We start from the raw sequence: 20279 nt of genomic DNA, 5'->3' as shown, positions 1-20279 counted from the left end.
CTCAAGGCTAGCGCTCTACCACTTGAGCCACAGTGCCACTTCCGGCTTTTTTTCTTTTTGCTTATGTGGTGCTGAGGAATTGAACCCAGGGTCTTAGACATGCAAGGCAAGCGCTCTACCACTGAGCCACCTTCCCAGCCCCCACTGTGCTGTTTTTTTTTCAAAATTTCATTTTATTGTAAAGATGCTATATAGAGGGGTTACAGTTAGATGAGTGAGACATTAAGTACATTTCTTGTCCAGCATGGTTAATCCCTCCCTTATTTTTTTTCCTACTATCCCTTCCCTCCCCCACCTTTCCCACTCCCCCCGCCATTGGAAGCTGTAAAGTTCATTTCCAACATAGTGTCTTGTGAGTCTCATTGTTGCAATGGGTCATCCTGTGTCCTTGTTTCAGCATTTTGTTATTTCCTTTCCCCTCTCCAAATTAGATAAATGTACAAGATTCAGGGTACCATAATCAAATACAGTGACAACAGGGGCTATACCATAGGGGGAAGAATATACAAAAGAAACAAAAAAAGAAGGGCTGGGAAGGTTGACTCAGTGGTGGAGTTTTTGCCTTGATGCATGAGGTCCTGGGTTCAATTCCTCAGCACCACATAAGCAGAAAAAGCTGGAATTGACACTGTGGCTCAAGTCCACTGTGCTGTTTTTAAGCCCAACTGACAAACATGTTTTTGGTTTCTCATCAGTCCCTGTTTAAAAACTCAAGTGGCAAAAACCAAAATCTGGTGAAAGTAAGTTAGGGTTCTCAAAGCCAGTATGGACAATCTCTTCAGTCTTTTTTTTCTTTAAGTTTTGAATTATCATACATTCATAGTTTGAAGAATCAAAAAAATGAGTATTCACTTTACACAAGCAACACTCACCGAGAGATCATTGCCACTGACTCACTGCGGGAGATGGTACTTAATGACGAGCACTCCGAGTCTCCTAGGGAGGAAGAGCAGGGAAGTTCTGGCTGAAAGAGGCTGCACATTAAGCCCAGGCAGCTCATCTTGGAACATCCTGAGCTCAGCCCTTCTTGGGGAGCCTTTCTGACTCAACAACAGCAGAGGAGAAGCAACAAGATTGCTGGCACAGGAAGACTAAAGACCAAGTCTTCTAGAAAACTCCCTTTAGACTCCAGAGCAAATAGTTAATTAGCCCCTTTCCCTAGCAGGTCCAACCAAACTCCAGGTGGAAATGAAAGGGTTCTTTACTTACCCTCATCCTCTTCATTTCCATCATGGCTGTCACAGTCTTCTAAACCATCTAATTGTTCTTCTATTTCTTCAACCTCAACCTGGTCTAGCTGCAGGTTAGTAGCTGAACTAAAAGAAAGAATCGTGAGCTGCGCACCGATGGCTCATACCTGTAATTCTAGCTGCCTTGGGAGGCTGAGATCTGAGGATCGAGGTTCAAAGCCAGCCAGGGCAAGCAAAGTCCATGAGAATCGTTATCTCTAATTAACCACCAGAAAACCAGAAGAGGCGCTCTTTGCCTTGAGCTGAAGAGCTGAGGGACAGCACCCAGAGTTCAAGCCCCACAACCAACAAAAAAGAAAAAAAGAATTGTGCCCTAGTCCAACCAACTCCATAAGAGAATTTACAGTTAGATCTTCCTTCCTTCTTCATTGCTGTGTATTTGTCTTTACCTTTTCATCAATTGGAAATTGAGAGGCAAACTGGGACTTGAGCCCAGGGCTTGATAAGCATTCTGCCAACTTGAGCTACATTCCCAGTTTGTTTGCTTTCTCAGATAGGGTCTCATATTAACTTTCCTCTGTCTGGCCTCAGAACCTCCTATATCTACGATTACCAGTCCAAGGTCAATGTTACTGATTACAATGTACCCTTTTTTTGGTGCTGGTCCTAGGGCCTGAGCACTGTCCCTAAGCTTTTCTGCTCAAGGCTAGCACTCTACCTCTTGAGCTGCATCGCCACTTCCAGCTTTTTGGTGGTTAATTGGCGATATTAAGAGCCTGAGGCTTTTCCTGTCCAGGCTGGCTTTGAACCGCAATCTTCAGATCTCAGTCTCCTGAGTAACTAGAATTAGAGGCTGGTATATCCATTTTACTGCTCTAAATGAATCAAAAACATACTCCAACTTACCTGGCATCCCCAGCAGGTGGATCTGGCTCCTCATCTTCCTCAGGCTCCTTCCCAAGCTGGCCCAGATGGAAGGAACAGAGGCGGGTGGTCACTTCAGCTACATCAAGGGGCAGACGAGGAGAAGGCGGGATGGGGAGAGCTCTGTCTTCTTCAAGTGGCGGGGGGTCAGGTGCAGACTCACAGGCAGGGCTGGGGTTGAGCCCATTGGTGTGTGAGGCAAGGAGGTGAATGCTAATCCTTTTAGTACAGAAAACTGTACTGTCCAACCCCAAGGTGTCCAAGGCACCAGGGAGAGTCCTACTCTCAGATCCAGCATCCTCCTGAGGAAACTGCTGGTCCCCCATTGGATTCCACCGCCTGCTCCTGTTGAGGAGGCTCCATTGGAAACTAGGGTTCACAATGCAAGACTGCTCAATCTGGCAGCCTTGCTGTGGCATCTTCTCATAGCCTTTTGTAGTCAACTTCCTCACAGCTTCAGTGAACCGAACCTCTTTAGTCTGAGTCTGGGAATCCAAGTTGTCATTCAGGCTAGAGAGATGTGGCTCTGCCCTGGTGATAAGATTAGTGTTACGGTTGTACTGGGAAGAGGCAATACTGGTGTTGGATATGCTGAGGGCACAGGGGGCAGGTGGGGTGATACGGGGAGTAGCATCATCTAGGACAGTACCAATGTTTTGGGACATCTTATGGTCACCAGGCTGGAGTACACAGTCTCCAGTACCCCCTGAATGATGCCAGGAAGCAGGATGGATCTTGGGTGAGGATACTGGCTTCAGGTTCTCTGTGGTTGGTGATAAAGGCACTTTAGTGCTGCTTGGCCGCAGGAAGGAGTTGTTGTTCAGCACAGGCTTGTAAGATGATGGTGGAGATGTCAGCTTCCCTGAGATAGCACAGGCCAAGCTCTTCCTTGAAGGGTTTTCCCCAGAGGCTGCCAGTGAAAGGTACGGATCTGTCGGTGGGGATGCCAAGGGCTGGGCCATGGGGAAGACCATGGAAGCAGCTTTACTGGCAGTGAGACTAATAGGAAGGCCCTTTGGAGGGAGTGAACAAGATTTTTTTTCTAAGGAGTTTGGACGAAAGCAAAAAGACTCCAGTTGCTGGTAGGCTTTGTGCCTCTCGCTAGAGTGACGGCACAGCAGGGTACTACTGAACAAGTCCGGAAGAGAGTGCACGTAACACGGGTTGCTGTGGCCTGCAATGACAGCTGTGGTCCCACAGCTACATAAAGTGCTGGGACAAAAGTAATAGGCTGGCTGTGGTGGCACTGCTGAGAGGCCTGAGCCCAGCCCTGCTGACAGTGTGCTCGCGTGCTTCCTCTCCAGCTTCCAGATTGGCTTCACCTGCTGATGGGGCTGAGACCAGATTTTGCCCTCCGAGGGTTTCTCAGGTGATAGGGCAGGCACTGTGCCTGAGGAACTGCTCTGCTTGAAGTTGGCTCCCCGGCGGAAGCCAATATTGTAGCTCTCTGTTCCTGCTGAGGCCATGAGGGGCCCACATCACAGCCACATGGCCTCATGGCCTGACCCAGGTAAGCTGCCACCACACAACTCCCGGAGCACCAGCTGCATCTTTGAAGTCTGTCAATCTGTAGGGGAGAGAAGTGATTAGGAATACTGCAGTCTAGGGAGGACAGATACTATGCTACAGTGGACCTCAAGTTAAGAAATAAGGCTCTCTGCTTTGCATTTCTTTTCTGTTGTTGCTGTTGGAGGGCGGGGGAGGCTTGAACTCGGGGCCTGGGCACTGTCCTTAAGCTCTTTTGCTCGAGGTCAGTGCCACTTCTGGTTTTCTGGTGGCTAATTGAAAGTAAGAGTCTCAACAACTTTCCTGCCAGGACTGGCTTGAACGGAGACCCTCAGGTCTCAGCATGAGTAGCTAGGATTATAGGCGTGAGCTACCAGCCCCCACTGCTTCAGCAATTCTTAGGCAACAACTCTTGGTTGTCATTTGGGGCCCTGAGAGAAGAGCACTAGTTCTTAGGGAATTCCCAGAAGTCTTCCTGCTGCCCTCACAGACTGCTTTCGGCCCTTATTCTCCCAGGAAGTTTGTTCTTTATCTGTCATACCATCCACGGGGTGGCCACCATGGCCACCAAGGTGGGTGGCCACCTTCCCTCAAGAAAAACCAGTGTGGGGCTGGGATGGTGGCTCAGTGGTAGAGCACTTGCCTTGCATGCATGAGGCCCTGGGTTCGATTCCTCAGCACCACATAAGCAAAAAGAAAAAAGCCGGAAGTGGTAGAGCGCTAGCCTTGAGCTGAAGAGCTGAGGGACAGCGCCCAGGCCCAGAGTTCAGGCCCCACTATTGGACCCAAAAATAAATAAATATAAAAAAAAAAAAAGCCGGGCGCTGGTGGCTCACGCCTGTAATCCTAGCTACTCAGGAGGCTGAGATCTGAGGATCGCGGTTCAAAGCCAGCCCGGGCAGGAGAGACCGTGCGTGAGACTCCTATCTCCAATAAACCACCAGAAAAACCGGAAGTGGCTGCCACGCCGACTCCAGTGGAGTCTGCTTAGCATGGGAAACCATCTATCAGACCATGACAGGGGCTTCAGAGACCTATCTCTGAGTTTTGGGACTTCACCGAAGTCTACCTCAGAGAATGGGGCTTTACAGAAACCTATCTCCAAGTTTTGGGACTTCACCGAAGTCTACCTCGGAGAATAGGGCTTCTAAGAGGCCTACTCCTGGGAAAAGGCTGGCAAGCCCCTGGGAAAGATGTGTTTCTGCCTATCTTTTCCTCATAAGAGTGCCTATTAATCTTTTACTGTTTCTACTGCTCTTTGTACTTGCTCATTGTCAACGTTTCCCTATACAAAGCTCTTTCTTAAGAGTGTTGACGACTCCAATATCTGATGAGTGTCTTAAAAATATGACTAACTCACCGGAGTTAAGTGCTACCCTGAAACCCCTCTTATGGAGGCTAGTAGACAAGCCATAAGCAAATATAAAAGTATTGGGGGTTTCACGAAGTCACTTCAGCAGAAGGAATTGTTTGTAAGAAATTTACAAGAAGCTGTAGGGCAACTAGAACAGAAGGAATGTATGGCAATTACTGAGATAACTACTTAGGAGAAAAAACTTCCTACTACTCTCTCATTTACTAAGAGACTTGCTAGATCTAAGTCTCCTTGGTGCTTATTATTAAAGAAGGAACAGGAAGGAAAAATTCTATGGGACAATTAAGGCCTCTATAAAAATAAGATAATGGTTAAATGGTGACAAACTTCGAAACCCATTATATTTCTTAGAGATAAGCCGGAACAAGTGCCTTTCAGGCTACCAGCTGTTGACCACCCAAGAATAAAGCCCTGCAGCAAGATTGTGTAACCTTTTGCCCTTTCTTATGGAGACTTTTGTTATAAAAGTTTGCTATCCTCTGCATTAAATCGCACTCAGCACTCAGCATCCACTCCTCTTGTGTGTGAGTTGTCTGTTTGCCATCTCCGCATCCTATTCCAGGTTCCTCCCCTAGGTGTCCTCCGTCATCCCGACAGAACCCGATCCGTGGCAAGTGGCGCTGTAGCTCAAGTGGTAGAGCGCTCACCTTGAGCTGGAGAGCTGAGGGACAGCGCCCAGGCCCAGAGTTCAAGCCCCACGACGGACAAAAAAAAAAGAAAAACCAGTGTGGCTATGAATAAGGCAAATCTGGAAGTGACACCAGTCAGTTACTATCTTCCTCTCTAAGAAGGTGGTCAACATCTATTGCTCCCTGCTCCATTCTTAGCTGCCTTTGGTTTGGTCTGCTTCTCATAGTGAAGCAAGAATTCAGTCAGGAACAGAGACTGTCCTGTCCCGCTAACCCTAGTCTTTATTCTGAAGGTGAGATAGCATCATCTCCTCTTCAAGAATCTTGCCAACTACACAAATTTAAATTCCACACACACACACACACCCAAGTTTGAGAAAAAAAGAGGGAAGAGAATGGAATTGAGCACCAACATCATTTTACTTCAGTGACTTTATCCCCAGCAGCCACATTAGGACAGAGACTTTAGAGAGCCAAGGAGAGAAGAAAAGAAGAAGCTTCCTTTACTCAGAGCCTAGAATTCCATTTGGGCTGCTCTCAGGGATGATTAAGAGCTAGCTTCCTCTCTATAACGCTCTGTATGCTATCTCATTCATTATTTATTTTATTTTAATGAAGAGTCTTTGAACCAGACTTGTAATTGTGGGTCTCAAACAACAAACCTGTTTAGTATGGTCACTCTCAAAATCAAATTCATAAAACACTCTCCTGTTTTTACAACTGAAGGGAAATGTGGGGGAGGAGGTCAGTTGTGGGGCTTGAACTCAGGGCCTGGGTGCTGTCCCTGAGCCTCTTTGTGCTCAAGGCTAGTGCTCTACCACTTGAAGCCACAGCTCCACTTCTGGTTTTTGAGTGGTTAATTGGAAAGAAGAATCTCACAGGGACTTTTCTGCTCCAGCTGGCTTTAAACCGTAATCCTCAGATCTCAGTCTCCTGAGTAGCTAGAACTACAGGTGTGAGCCACCAGTGCTCCTCATCATCAAGAGTAGCTGGGGTTTTGCTTAAGTTCATTTTACAACAAAAATTCGAGCAGATTCTGTATTTTTATCAGAGAGTGAAGACCAAGGAAAATCCAGTATTTGTCTGCAACTACTAAAAGGGACCATACTAACAAAGAGCTAGCAGAAGCCACGTGATGTTGCCCTCATTTTCTGAACAGACTGACCTACATGGATTCTGTCTCAAGGAGAATTCAAAAAGGCAAATGAATCATAGCCAATATTCAAAATGATTGTGGTCTAGAAATAGCATAAATGTGATAACTAGATTTTGAGGCCAGTAACCTCAAAATGAGATGGCATATAACAGACCTCCATTCAAGTCCAAGCCTTGGAAATAATAAGCAGGGTACAATTACTCTCTGCACATAACAACAGGGCACACAAAGTGCCAAACCCTGCCAATGACTGACAAGACCATGGTATATGCAATGGTATATGGTGTGTTATGTATATTCAACAGGCTCACAATCTTGACTCAATACCCTTTCCCCTTCAATGTAAAACAATGGACAAACCAAAGTGATGGAGAAAAGACCTAAGGAAATGAAAATTCAGGGTGGTGACCCCCAGAAAACAACGTCACCAGTGGCTCTCCAGCATCCTGCTGTGTCAGACCCACATGCCTTCTAAATGCAGGCAGAGGTCTCACAAGTGAAGGGCATCCCACTGACTTCTCATTAACATCACATGCCCTACCTTCCTTCAGTCACCAGCACCCACCATATAAACTTCAGCTCTTAGTGAAGAAAACACTCTTCTACGCTGATCTATTTTGCCTCTCAAAAGCAACCTGACATCCAGCTGCCTCACCTTCTAATACAAATGAGGAAGAAGAGAAGCGAAGGACTGCCTCCTACCTTCCTCAGAAGACACAGGTGGTCTGCTACCAGACAGTGTTAAGCCCGCCAGCTGGTTAAGCACCAGAGTAGAGTGGATTCTTTTCTCTCTCATGCGATTCAGAGCTCAGATCCCCACAGTTTGTTTCCACTCCTTTCTCTTCTCACAGGCCCCATGATGGCAATCTGGAGGAGGGCCACTGGTCTTCCTAAAGACACCTAAGCAGGGTGCTTGGTGGCTCACACCTGTAATCCTAGCTACAAGAGGCTGAGATCTAAGGATCATAGTTCAAAGCCAGCCCAGACAGAAAAGTCCCTGTGAGACTCTTATCTCCAATTTAAAAAAAAGCCAAAAGTAGTGCTGTGGTTCAAGTGGTAGAGCGCTAGCCTTGAGCACACAGAGGCTCACGAACAGCACCCAAGACCTGAGTTCAAGCCCCAAGACCAGCAAAAAAATAAAATAAAATTTTTAAAAAGAAAGATGTCTGATGTCGGGTGTTGGTGGCTCAGGCCTGTAATCCTAGCTACTGAGGAGGCTGAGATATGAGGATTGCAATTCAATGCCAGCCCAGGCACGAGGCACAAAAGTCCATGAGACTTTTATCTTCAACTAACCACAAAAAAAAAAAAAAAACCTAGAAATGGAGCTGTGGCTTAAGTGGTAGAGCACTAGCCTTGAGCATAAAAGCTTGGGGACAGCACCTAGGTCCTGAGTTCAAGCTCCAAGACAGTTACAGTTACACACACACACACACACACACTGAGTTCAAGCTCCAAGGCAGTTACACACACACACACACACGCCCCTATATGCAAGGCCAAGCAGCTAAGAAAGCTCTAAGCTATGTATGTATGGTTCATAAGCAGTGTCTCAGTGTCTAGACAGTTACACACACACACACACACACACACACACACACACACACACACACACACCTATATGCAAGGCCAAGCAGCTAAGAAAGCTCCAAGCTATGTATGGTTCATAAGCAGTGTCTGGCTTAGAGAAGAAAATGCTAATTGCTAAAAGCAACTTTCTTCTTCCTCCTGACAGAAATTCCTAATGGAATCAAAACCCCTTGGGATGGAAGTGGGAATGAGCTAGAACATCCAGGCAGCCTGTGCCCCAGACCCTGACCATGTCCCAAAATCTAAGAAGTTGAGAAATAGTTTCAAAAGTTAACACCCTACGAACAGCAAGTTCTGCCAGAAAGTTAAAGTGCATACAGGCAGACACACAAAGACAGTACACACTCACAGGCAGTTTCAGCATAGCCTATCTGTGGGATAGTACTGATTTCTGAGACATGTAACATGTAAGAGACTTTTCCCAAGATCCCTTAAATTCCTAAGTACAAAGGCCAGGCCTGGTGGCACACAGCTTCTTAGGAGGTGGAGAAGGGTCATGTTTCAAAGCTAGTCTAGGCAAAATGTTAGCAAGACCTCATGTCCACCAAAAACTGGGTATATAGTACACAAGCCTATAATCCCAGTTATAGGTAGGAGGATTATGTAAGACCTTGTTCAAAAAACAAAGCAAGAAAGGGCAGAGTTTGTGACTCAGAGGTAAGACTGCCTGCCTGGCAAGTGAGAAGCTCTGAGTTTAAAAAACAAAATCCAAGTTAAATCTAAACTCAAGAAGAGTAATTAGCAATCATATACATTAAAAGTTCTAGCTACAAATTCTATTAGTTTCACTTACTTGCCATACATTGTATAGCCACATATATAGTGTAGAAAGATAGTCAAAGGCATCTGTACTTACTATCTCTGCCTAAATACAAAGAATCAAATATCAGCTCACCCTCTGATCAGGAGCTTCAAAAAAAAAAACATTTTTTGGAGTCAATAAACTGACCTCACATGAAAAACAGTATTTTGAAGAATCTAACATTTCACAGAGCCAAAGACCTTCTTGTTCTTACACAAGATCCTGGAAAACAAGAGGATTTAAAGGCAACCTGGGTACAAATACTTAACACAGCCTGCAAGGTTCAAGTTTAGAAGAAAACAAGTCTGTTTCTGAAGCTAAGTTCCTCAACATAGCCCAAATGGGAAACTGCCCAGTTTAAAGGCAGGTAAAGGCTAGCTGAGAGCAAAGCAGCTCAGGGGGAAATTCTTGGAAAGAAAATTCCCTCTGGACAGCTCTCAAGAGACTTATGAGTGTGTTTATGCAAAACTGAAGAATCTGGAAAAATATAACTCCACTACTAATGGTCATCCTGGGGAGAGGGATGAGATGGACTGGGTAAGAGAAGGCAAAGTGGATACCTGATAGTTCACTGCACTGACGTCTGCACTTTGATCTTTACAACAAAAACACGTTTTGTTTGTAAGAGTTTTCTAAGAGTCTATACTATAGGGCACTCTTCTTTCTCCCAGTCATACTGCTTTGGCAACCGCCACTTGCTGATAACGCCAGCTAAGCAGAGCATCAGACAGCAGTGACTCACAGTAAACTCACACAGTTGTCATGTTCCCGAAGAGACAGAAGAGAAGAAAGGAGCTGTTGTAAGAGACTAAATTAGAAAATTCACAAAAAGCATATAAAAGCAAAAGTATCAAATGAAGTTGTGACATCCTTGAGTTTGAGGCCAACTTGGACTATAGCCAAATCCCAGATCAGCTTGGGCTACATAGGGTGAACTTATCTTAAAACACACACACACACACACACACGCACGCACACACGCACTCAAATACCTGGTCCACAATGAACAGTTCTAGCATAATGTCTAACCACTCTGATTTTTATAGGTACCCAATACATCATCTTCTCCCCTCAGAACCCTTCGCAACAAGCTGCAAAGAATGGAGAAAAAACTAAGAAGCAGGCCATAATTATCCAAGCACAATTTTGACCAATACAAGCAATGTTCTTCCACAAGAGACCGAATTGTCTTGTTATCTGGGAGATTTTGTGAAACTTATTATACTACCAGTAATCAAATTCTCTAGCTTTCGGTGTGACTTGACAAACACAAGGGCAACTGAAAAAGTGTTTTGGGACATACCAGGAGAAGAAAGACGTGGTAGGGCTAGGAATGTGGCTTAGTGGTAGAATGCTTACCTAGCATGCATATACATGTGTGTGTGTGTGTGTGTGTGTACATATATATATATATATATATATATATATATATATATATTTCCTGACCTAGGCAAAGATTTGTTGGAAGAACCAGAGGTATGGCACCAGCTAGCAGCAAAAAAGCCAAGCAAGTACATGAGGCCCTGAGAAAAACAGAGAGAATGAAAAAAATATACAAACTAGAAGGAAACAGTTCTAAGTACAAATAAAGGATATATATCCCAAACAAAGAACTTGCATAATTCAGTAATACAACAGATCAAATTCTTTAATTAGGTAACACATTTGAATAAATATTTTGCCAAAAATAAATACAATGGATGATAAACACATGAAAAAATTAATGTCAGTCACTAAGGAAATCAAAATTAAAGTAGGATATTAATAGACTGGGGCTGTGGCTCAACAGTAAAGCACTTGCCTAGCATGTGAGGCCCTGATTCCTGATTTCAATCCCCAATACCCCCCACCCCACACACACACCATCACTACACATGACTATTCAACTAGATAAGCAATATTAAGTCTTGGCCATGATGTGGAAAAACTACAACTTTCCTAAGTTACTGGTAGAAATGTAAAATTGTTTTTGAAATGTAAAATGTAATTTTTTTTTGAAAAACAGTTCAGAAGTCTCTGTAAAAGTTTCATATTAGCTGGGTACTTGTTGGCTCACACCTGCAATCCTAGCTACTCAGGAGGCTGAGATCTGAGGATCATGGTTCAAAGCCAGCCCAGGCAGGAAAAGCCATGAGACTCTTACCCCCAATAAACCGCTCTGAAAACCAGAAGTGGCGCTGTGGCTCAAGTGGTAGAGTGGTAGCCTTGAGCTGAAGAGTTGAGGGACAGCACCTAGGCTCAGAGTTCAAGCCCCACGACCCACCAAAAAAAAGAAAAAGTTCCATATTATAATGACCTATTAATTCCATTAAATTCCATTACTACATTCCTACTGAAGAAATGTAAACATATGGCTATGCGAAGATTTACACAACACTGTTCATAGTGGCATTTTTCAATATAAATGAGTAATCCAGAGCATACTACCTAAATTGCCAAGGTGTTTGCCAACTTTGGCTCAAGGAAATTTTAAGGGAAAAGGCAAACACCAGAGGTTAGTAGTGAAGTTTACTAGAAGAACTCTCTCTAGGATCCATCAACACACAATGGAAGACAGGAAGGTCTTCAATATTTAGGAGAGGAGGGCTGGGAAGGTGGCTCGGTGGTAGAGCGCTTGCCTTGCATGCCTGAGGCCCTGGGTTCTATTCCTCAGCACCACATAAGCAAAAAGAAAAAAGCCAGAAGTGGTGCTGTGGCTCAAGTGGTAGAGCGCTAGCCTTGAGCTGAAGAGCTGAGGGACAACGCCCAGGCCTGAGTTCAGGCCCCACGACCGGAACCAAAAAAAAAAAAAAATATTTAGGAGAGGAATGCTATTCAAACCTGATTCTCTACAAAATCTCACAGCCCAACAAAACACAAGTTCTTGTCTTGCCTTCAACAAAGAAAGCAAGTGTTGTCATCACCCAACTGAGAAACTGAAATCTGAATTAAAGCCTCAAGGACTAAAGAGAAGCAAACAAGGGAGCAGTGTGGGGAGCTCAAAGGTTTCTCTGACCACTGTTATTCAAGAAAGGAACATGTTAACTTTTAATTTTCTTGCTATATAGATGGCAACATCAGGTTTTAGTAAAGTCATTCTAGGGAATGTGGTAGAACTGGGACAAGAATTAATCAATGAATCAATCCTGCTCCTCCTGGACCATTTGTTTAAAGGCAGGGCAGGAAATAAGCTACAACTGCACAAAGACTTGGGGGGGGGGAGGGGAGCAGGGAGAGCCACGTTTTGTGGCTCATATCCCAATCTTGGGAAACTCAAGATTAGGGAGATATCTGGGTTCTAGACCAGCCCAAACTAAAAGTTCATGAAACTCTTCCCCACATCTCAACCAACATAAAGTTGATTGTGCCACACAGGAAATGTAGACAGGAGTATTATGGTCCTGCCTAGCAAGGCCCTAGACAACTGCCAATACCAACAACAAAAAAAACCCAAACACAAATCCAGGCAGAAGGGCAGGGCCTCAAGTCCTAGTGTCCAAGAAATAGAACTTCCCGATATGTTTGGGAGTAATGAGGATTTCACACTTACTTGGCAGATCTTTACTTTCAGTTGGTCCATCCACAAGTCTACTCAACTTCAAATTTCTGCCCTTGAATTTATTCTTCCTGGTTTCTACCTCAGTCAAGCTATCATCATCTCTCACTTGCTGATTTCCCTGCTTGAACTCTTTACAATCTCTATTACAAATACTGTGCCACAGTTCTCTATTTTTTGTGTATAAATATATGTGTATATATATTTATTTATATGCTGGTACTAGGGTTTGAACTGTCAGGGTATTTTCTTAAATTTTTTTGCTCAAAGCTGCTACTCTATCACTTGAACCATAACCACATCCAGCTCTCCACTGGTTAACTGGAGTAAAAGTCTCATGGGCTTTTCTGCTCAGGCTGGCTTAGAATCTCAATCCTCTCAATCCTCCGATCTCAGCTTCCTAAGTAACTAGAATTACAGGAGTGAGTTACCTACTGCTCGCAGTACTCTTTTTGAAGCTTACCTTAAAGCCATCTGATGCTTCTAAGCCTACATGATCTGACTCCTATCTCCCTGACAGGATCGAGAGCCACTATCCCCACTTTAGGCAAGTTCCCACCTCTGGCCTTTGTGCCCTTTGAAACACTCTGAATCGCCACTTGAGGCTTAGTATTTAATTAGAGGCCCCACCCACATCATTCCCTATTATATCCTATTATATCATCTGGTTTTATTCCTTTTCATTCCTTTACTACTTAATTATTACATATTAGTACTTCCTTAAAGGAACAATGGAAAGATAAGCAAAGGACTAATTTTTTTTTTTTTGGGGGGGGGGTTGGTCATGGATCTTGAACTCTGGGCCTGGGCGCTGACTCTCAGCTCTTCAGCTCAAGACTTGTGCCCTACTACTTGAGCCACAGAGCCACTTCTGGCTTTTTTCTGCTTATGAGGTGCTGAGGAATCGAACCCAGGGCCTCATGCATCCAAGGCAAGCAATATACCACTGAGCCATCTTCCCAGCCCAGGACTAATTTTTTATTTCTCAGTTTTTGCCAGTCCTGAGGCTTAAGCTTAGGGCCTGGGCACTGTCCCTGGGCTTCTTTTGCTTAAAGCTAGCATTCTACCACTTGAGCCACAGTGCCACTTCCAGCTTTTCTGTTTATGTGGTACTGAGGAACTGAACCCAGAGCTTCATACATGCTAAGCAAGCACTCTACTACTAAGCCACATTTCCAGCCCAGGACCAATTTTTAATACAAGTTTATAGGATTGGAAACATAGATGAGCTACTGTCCAAATATACTTTTTCTACAATTTTAATCACTGACTTATGTCAATAAATCACATAGTCAACAACTGTATTTATTTACTTATTTTATTTATTTTTTGCTAGTCCTGGGGCTTGAACTCAGGGCCTGGGTACTGTCCCTTAAGTTCTTTTGCTCAAGGCTAGTGTTCTACCACTTAAGCCACAGCACCACTTCCAGCTTTTTCTATTTATGTAGTACTAAGGAATCAAACGCAGGGCTTCTTGCATGCTAGGCAAGCACTCTATCACTAAGCCACATTCCCAGCCAACGACTGTATTTATTATACTATAAAATGAAACCTACATTTTCTTTTTGTTTTTGTTTTTTGGTCCAGTCGTGGGCCTGGGCGCTGTCCCTCAGCTCCTCAGCTCAAGGCTAGTGCTCTACCACTTGAGCCACAGCGCCACTTCCGGCTTTTTTCTTTTTGCTTATGTGGTACTGAGGAATTGAACTCAGGGCCTCAGGCATGCAAGGCAAGCACTCTACCACTGAGCCACCTTCCCAGCCCCGAAACCTACATTTTTTATGCCTTTATTATTTCCTATCTTCTCTTCCAGAATGAACAAGGACCTTACAATGTATTGCCAGCTCTAGAAATATCATCAAGATAATTCAATGTTTGCTAAAAAAAACAAATGTATCTTTTCAACAGATGTGACCAGCCAAAGATGACCTTTCTCGTTTTTACTCTCAGACAGGTTTCACAACCTAGCAAAGAGTACTTCATCTCTAGTCATCAAAATGTGCATGTGGAACCACATTACAGCATTTCCCATGGATACCAGCTGGGTTGTCCTGCAATTCAATTGAGTTCTGACACCATACACCTGAAGACAGCTCTGATTCTACAGACCCTTGGACGAGATGATCCCCTTTTCAGATGTTAAAATTGAGTCTAGACTGTGTGCTTCTGACCTTATCTACTGTAAACCCAATTCTTACGGCTCCCTCCGTGTGCGTATGCATGCGTGTGTGTGTGTGTGTGTGTGTGTGTGTGTGTGTGTATCCTTTTTCCTGTGTGCAGAGCCATATCTCTAATCCTTTTTTTTTTTTTTGCACTGGTTATTTGAGATAGTGGCCGTTCAGGCATGCCTATGCCTGGACCTTGATCTGTTTTCCCCTTCTCAAGTTGCTTAGATGTCAGGCACACACTGCTGTGCCCAGCTGCTTTCTGTTGAGATGGAATCTTATGGCCTTTTCTGCCTGGGGCTGGCCTGGAACCTCAATCTTCCCCATTAGTCTCCCAAGTAACTAGGTTTAGAGGTATGATCCATGGGTACCCAGCCTATCCTGTTTTGATTAATCTACTAGACCATCTCTAAGACACTAAAGGAAGTTAACTTACATTTAACCATTTATTACAAAGGACAGAGATGAACAGCCAGACGATAGAGACACACAGGTCAAGTGAGTAGGGAGGTTCTTAGAGCTTTCATTTCTCTCCAGGCCAACCTCCACACACATATGCACATGTTCCATGTTCACCAATCTGGAAGCCCTTCAAATTTTGTTCCATTGCATTTTCTTTTTTTTGTTTTGGTGTCATTACTGGGCTTTAACTCTCAGGGCATGGGCACTGTCCCTGAGCTTTCTTTGCTTAAGGCCACACCTCTACTTCCAGCTTTTTGGTAGTTAATTGGAGATAAAGAGTTTCCTGCCTAGACTGGCTTTGAACCTGGATCCTCAGATCTTAGCATCTTGAGTAGGGACATTGGTGTGAGCTACCAGCACACAGCCAGGAATAGACATTTTACAAGTATTCCAGGTGACTGTCACATGCATCAATAAGTAAAAACCCACATATTTCTTTGCTTGGCCTGAAAGGCTCAATGGTCTGTCCTCAAGTATTTTTAAGGCTTGGTATCTATTTGCTCCCATGTTGATCTCTGCTATATAAACTGTGCTAGTATTGCAGCAGGTTGATTAAAATCTGCCTCTGCTGATGGGCCGACTTTTATATGTGGGTCCTTACTTGGGCCCACAAATTAACTAAAAGCAGGATAAAAACTAGGCATCCCAGCCTCCACCTTGTAACTTTTGACCTGAGTCATTCTCTTCAACAGTCAGTATACAGCCATCTTGGTAGCACCAGACCACCTTCCAGGTGTCAATGACTCTTACTGAAACAAGGTCTACCTAACCAATCCCACAGACACTGAGATGCCAGATCGCCTGTAACTGCTACCTGACACCAATACCCCTGTAACTGGGACTCTTTATGCTCGTCTCTCACCTGCTGCCCCCAATTCCTCCTGCTATTTAAACCTAAGGCAGTGTCTGCTGGGGAAAGACTGACTGGCTGAAGTGTTTTCTTCCTGTGTCTGCCCTAAGTCTCACAATAAAACTCCTTTCTCTACATTGCTATTATCACTGACTAAAACAAAAAGATGGAGGGTAAAAAACTGCAATTTTGTATACATCAACAAAATGGTCTGAAATATCTACTTGTACGGATGGCCAGGGCAGTCCCTAGCCCCTGAAGAGCTGTTACAGCAGCATTTCCACTGAAGCTCTTGGCTGAGACTTTCCCCTTTGAAGCATCTAGTCCCAAGAATCTGAACATGCGCAGAATTCAGAAATTGCTTAGTTAGCCTGCCCAATATCTGTGGATTACTTTTCCCTCAAGTTTCATCAAGTGAGCATGAACAATTAAGTGACCTATGTCAAAAAATCCCCTGCTGTTGTCTCAAACCATCACATCTCTAGAGGCCACGCCCAGGTCAACTTGGACAAGTATCTATTTCTACAGAAAGCAATTATTCATTAGCCACTGATTAAATTGCTCTCCTAGATGATAGAAGGGTATGTGGAACTAGGGATTTGTAGTTTCCTTTTCCTCTTCCATCTAAGTGTTTCCCTCAAGTACCAAGAGAACTCAGGACATCAGAAATGGTTCAGAGGGCTGGATGTGATGGTACATGCCTGTAATACCAGCTAGGCAGGAGGCAGAAGTAGAAGGATCTGGTCTGAGGCCAGCCCCAGACACTAGCTGAAAAACAAACTAAGTGAAAAGGGTAGAAGTGTGGCTCACAGGGTAATTTGCTTGTCTAGCACTTTGGCAGAGAGTTCAAATCCCAGAACACACACACACACGCACGCACGCATGCACACAAAGTGGTTTAGAATCTACAATCCACAAGATCTCTGATGAAGTAACTCTTAACAGTTATATGAAAAGATGTAAGTGACTTACCTGGTACCAAATAGAAGAGTAGTATAGGAATCATACCCACTTTCTCTTAGGAGATAAATCCCAAGCTGTATCTCCCTAAAGAAAGAAGGTCAATTTACTTCTTAAAGCCATATTAAAAAAAGGAAAACTTTGCTTTAGTCAAACTTAAAGTCAGTATCACAGTAAAAAGAGAAGTCACAAGTAGCTTTGACAGAGCACAGGTCATTAATGTAAAACCAAGTGAGAAAAACTGAGGAAAAGACATAGTTTACAGAAGGCAGAATTAAGGCAGTTAAATCTACAAACTGCTGACAAGTAAAAGCAGTTGATGGCTTTATAGAACCAAGTGACCAGTTCCTCTGAAGCTTTGGTCTTCATCAGCTTCTCAAAGGAACTAGAAAGAAACACATAGAGCCAGGCGCTGGTGGCTCACGCCTGTAACCCTTGCTACTCAAGAGACTAAGATCTGAGGATCCCAGTTCAAAGCCAGCTTGGGCAGGAAACTCCGTGAGACCCTTATCTCCAATAAACCACTAGAAAACTGGAAGTGGCACTGTGGCTCAAGTGGTAGAGCGCTAGCCTTGAGCTGAAGAGCTGAGGGACAGTGCCCAGGCCCAGAGTTCAAGCCCCATGACGAAAAAGAAAGAAAGAGAGAAAGAGAGAATGCACAAGCGAGCAAGCAAGCAAAGCAAGCACACACATGGAAACTCTCTCAGAAGTTCTGCTAGGCCAAAATTATTTTCATAACAGAATGAAGATTATCATTTGCATTTTTTGGTTACTGTGCTGACCTTTCCCTTTGTGGCATAACAAAAGCCAGGTGAAGAAAACTGCTGGCCGGGCGCTGGTGGCTCACGCCTGTAATCCTAGCTACTCAGGAGTAGATCTGAGGATCGCGGTTCAAAGCCAGCCCAGGCAGGAGAGACCGTGAGACTCCTATCTCCAATAAACCACCAGAAAACCAGAAATGGCACTGTAGCTCAAGTGGTAGAGCGCTCGCCTTGAGCTGAAGAGCTGAGGGACAGCGCCCAGGCCCAGAGTTCAAGCCCGATGGCTGGCCAAAAAATATAAATAAATAAAATTATAAAAGAAAACTGCTGTACTTTAGCATGCATCAGGACAATAGCAACCTAAGCTCTTCACTGTGGCATACTTATTTGGCACACAGGGGAAAAAATACCAGCCTCACTTTATGTCACAGACTAAATAGTAAGACTCAGCTGGTGAGTATGCTTTTTTTTTTTTAAACTATTCTGCATGGCAAATGAGAAGTAGGAGCTGAGGATGGAGGGCCTTTGTGTAGCATGTGTGAGACCTTGACTTTGATGGGGGACAGGGGAGCAATACATATTAAGCTGCATACAATGACCATCTCTGAATACTTGTGATTATTTGAACTGCCACATTTTTCTGTGGAACACCATGTTTAGCTGAGAGAATGGATGAATTAAGCGACAGTGTTCTCACTTTGTGATTTGGCAGACATGTTCTGGAAAATGAAAATAAGCAAGCCTGTCACTTCGAGGAAAGCAGCTGACAGTATGTACTTGTTGCCAATTATAAAACTGGGCTCGCAAAATAAAGTCTGAACTTTGGCAAAATCCAATTTGCCACTAGCAACCTAACTACTTCCCAATATTTGACTGTTTTGCTGAGGTAATATGGTGATAATATAAATATGATTGTTTTTCAAGATGAGGTCTTACTTTGTAGCCTAAGGCTAGCCTCAAACTACTTCCTGCCTCAACCTACCAAGTGCTACAATCATAAGTATGCACCACTAAGCCCAGCTTCAAATGCAATTTTTTAATAACAGTATACTAAAATATAGGAACATGTGGAAGATCTGCATAACTCAATCAACTAGAATTATACAACTACCTATCAAATGATGCTACAGCATGTCCAGTATGTTACATGCCAAACACAAGGATCTAAAATCCAGCCAAAATGACAGACCAATGAATTCCAATTTGATAAAACATGAAAAATATTCATTGATATTTCATATTTCACATTCCAACTCATGTAAGTATAAAACCAACCACTGTTTTATAAAAGAACAAATCTGATACAGCTACTAAAATACTCCCTTTTCCAAGTATGTGAGGCTGGATTTTCTTCATAATTTAAACCAAAAAATATATTGCAATAGGTTGAAATATAAAAATCCAGTTATCTTCTATTAATCTTCCATTCTTCTCAATAATCTTCTTGAAACAATAGCATTTTTTTTCTTTTTTTTGCCAGTCATGGGGTTGAACTCTAGGCCTGAGTACTGTCCCTCAGCTCTTCAGCTCAAGGTGAGCACTCTACCACTTGAGCTACAGCACCACTTCCAGTTTTCTGGTGGTTTATTGGAGATAAGAGTCTCATGGACTTTCCTACCCAGGCTGGCTTTAAACCACGATCCTCAGATCTCAGCCTCCTGAATAGTTAGGATTACAGGTGTCAGCCACAAGTGCCCGATAACAGTAGCATTTTCTATCTTTTGTTTTGTGCCAGTTGTGGAGCTTGAACTGAGCGTTCAAGGCTAGTGCTAGACCACTTGAGTCATAGATCCATTTAGGGCTTTCTGGTGGTTAATTGGAGATAAGAGTTCTGGAGTTTCCTTCTTGGACTGGCTTTGAACTAAATTCTACTCAGATTTCAGCCTTCTAAATAGGCTAGGATTACAGGTGTGAAGCACCGGGGCCCAGCAGTATTTTCTATCTTAAAAACATAATTTACAGCCAGGAGCTGGTGGCTCATGCCTATAATCCTAGCTACTGAGGAGGCTGAGATCTGAGAATCGCGGTTCAAAGCCATCTGGGACAGAAAACTCTGTGAGACTCTTATCTCCAATAAACCACCAGAAAACCAGAAGTGGTGCTCAAGTGGTAGAGTGCTAGCCTTGAGCTGAAAAGCTCAGGGACAGCATCAGGGCACAGAGTTCAAGCCCATGACTGACAAAAAAAAAAATAATAATAATAATCTATGTTAATTTGGCAAACAATAGAGGATTTAGTATTTTTTTTTCCAAATGAACATTTCAGTTTCTAATGTGGTTAAAAAAAAAAAATAGGGGCTGGGAAGGTGGCTCAGTGGTAGAGCGCTTGCCTTGCATGCCTGAGGCCCTGGGTTCGATTCCTCAGCACCACATAAGCA

The 20279-nt window shown here is 43.8% G+C and overlaps 1 protein-coding gene across 3 annotated transcripts in view; it reads right to left on the bottom strand.

Annotated features, from left to right (window-relative positions):
• The window catches only part of Ttll4 (tubulin tyrosine ligase-like family member 4), a 40656-nt gene that overhangs the window by 16088 nt on the left and 4289 nt on the right, over positions 1 to 20279 (bottom strand). For 2 of the 3 annotated variants that reach the window (XM_013011883.1, XM_013011891.1), the window contains 4 exons: positions 17154 to 17228; positions 2097 to 3681; positions 1210 to 1316; positions 873 to 936 (listed from right to left, as the gene is read on the bottom strand). In XM_013011883.1, the coding sequence (XP_012867337.1) occupies positions 873 to 936; positions 1210 to 1316; positions 2097 to 3580 (1655 nt within the window). In that variant the 5' untranslated portion in view covers positions 3581 to 3681; positions 17154 to 17228. Of the gene's footprint in view, positions 1 to 872; positions 937 to 1209; positions 1317 to 2096; positions 3692 to 17153; positions 17229 to 20279 lie in introns of those variants that run through there. The other variant, XM_013011898.1, reaches the window with a different exon arrangement.

The sequence above is a fragment of the Dipodomys ordii genome, unplaced genomic scaffold, assembly GCF_000151885.1.
Source record: "Dipodomys ordii isolate 6190 unplaced genomic scaffold, Dord_2.0 Scaffold1, whole genome shotgun sequence".
Classification (NCBI taxonomy): Eukaryota; Metazoa; Chordata; class Mammalia; order Rodentia; family Heteromyidae; genus Dipodomys; species Dipodomys ordii.
This window is presented reverse-complemented; position numbering and strand designations above follow the sequence as displayed.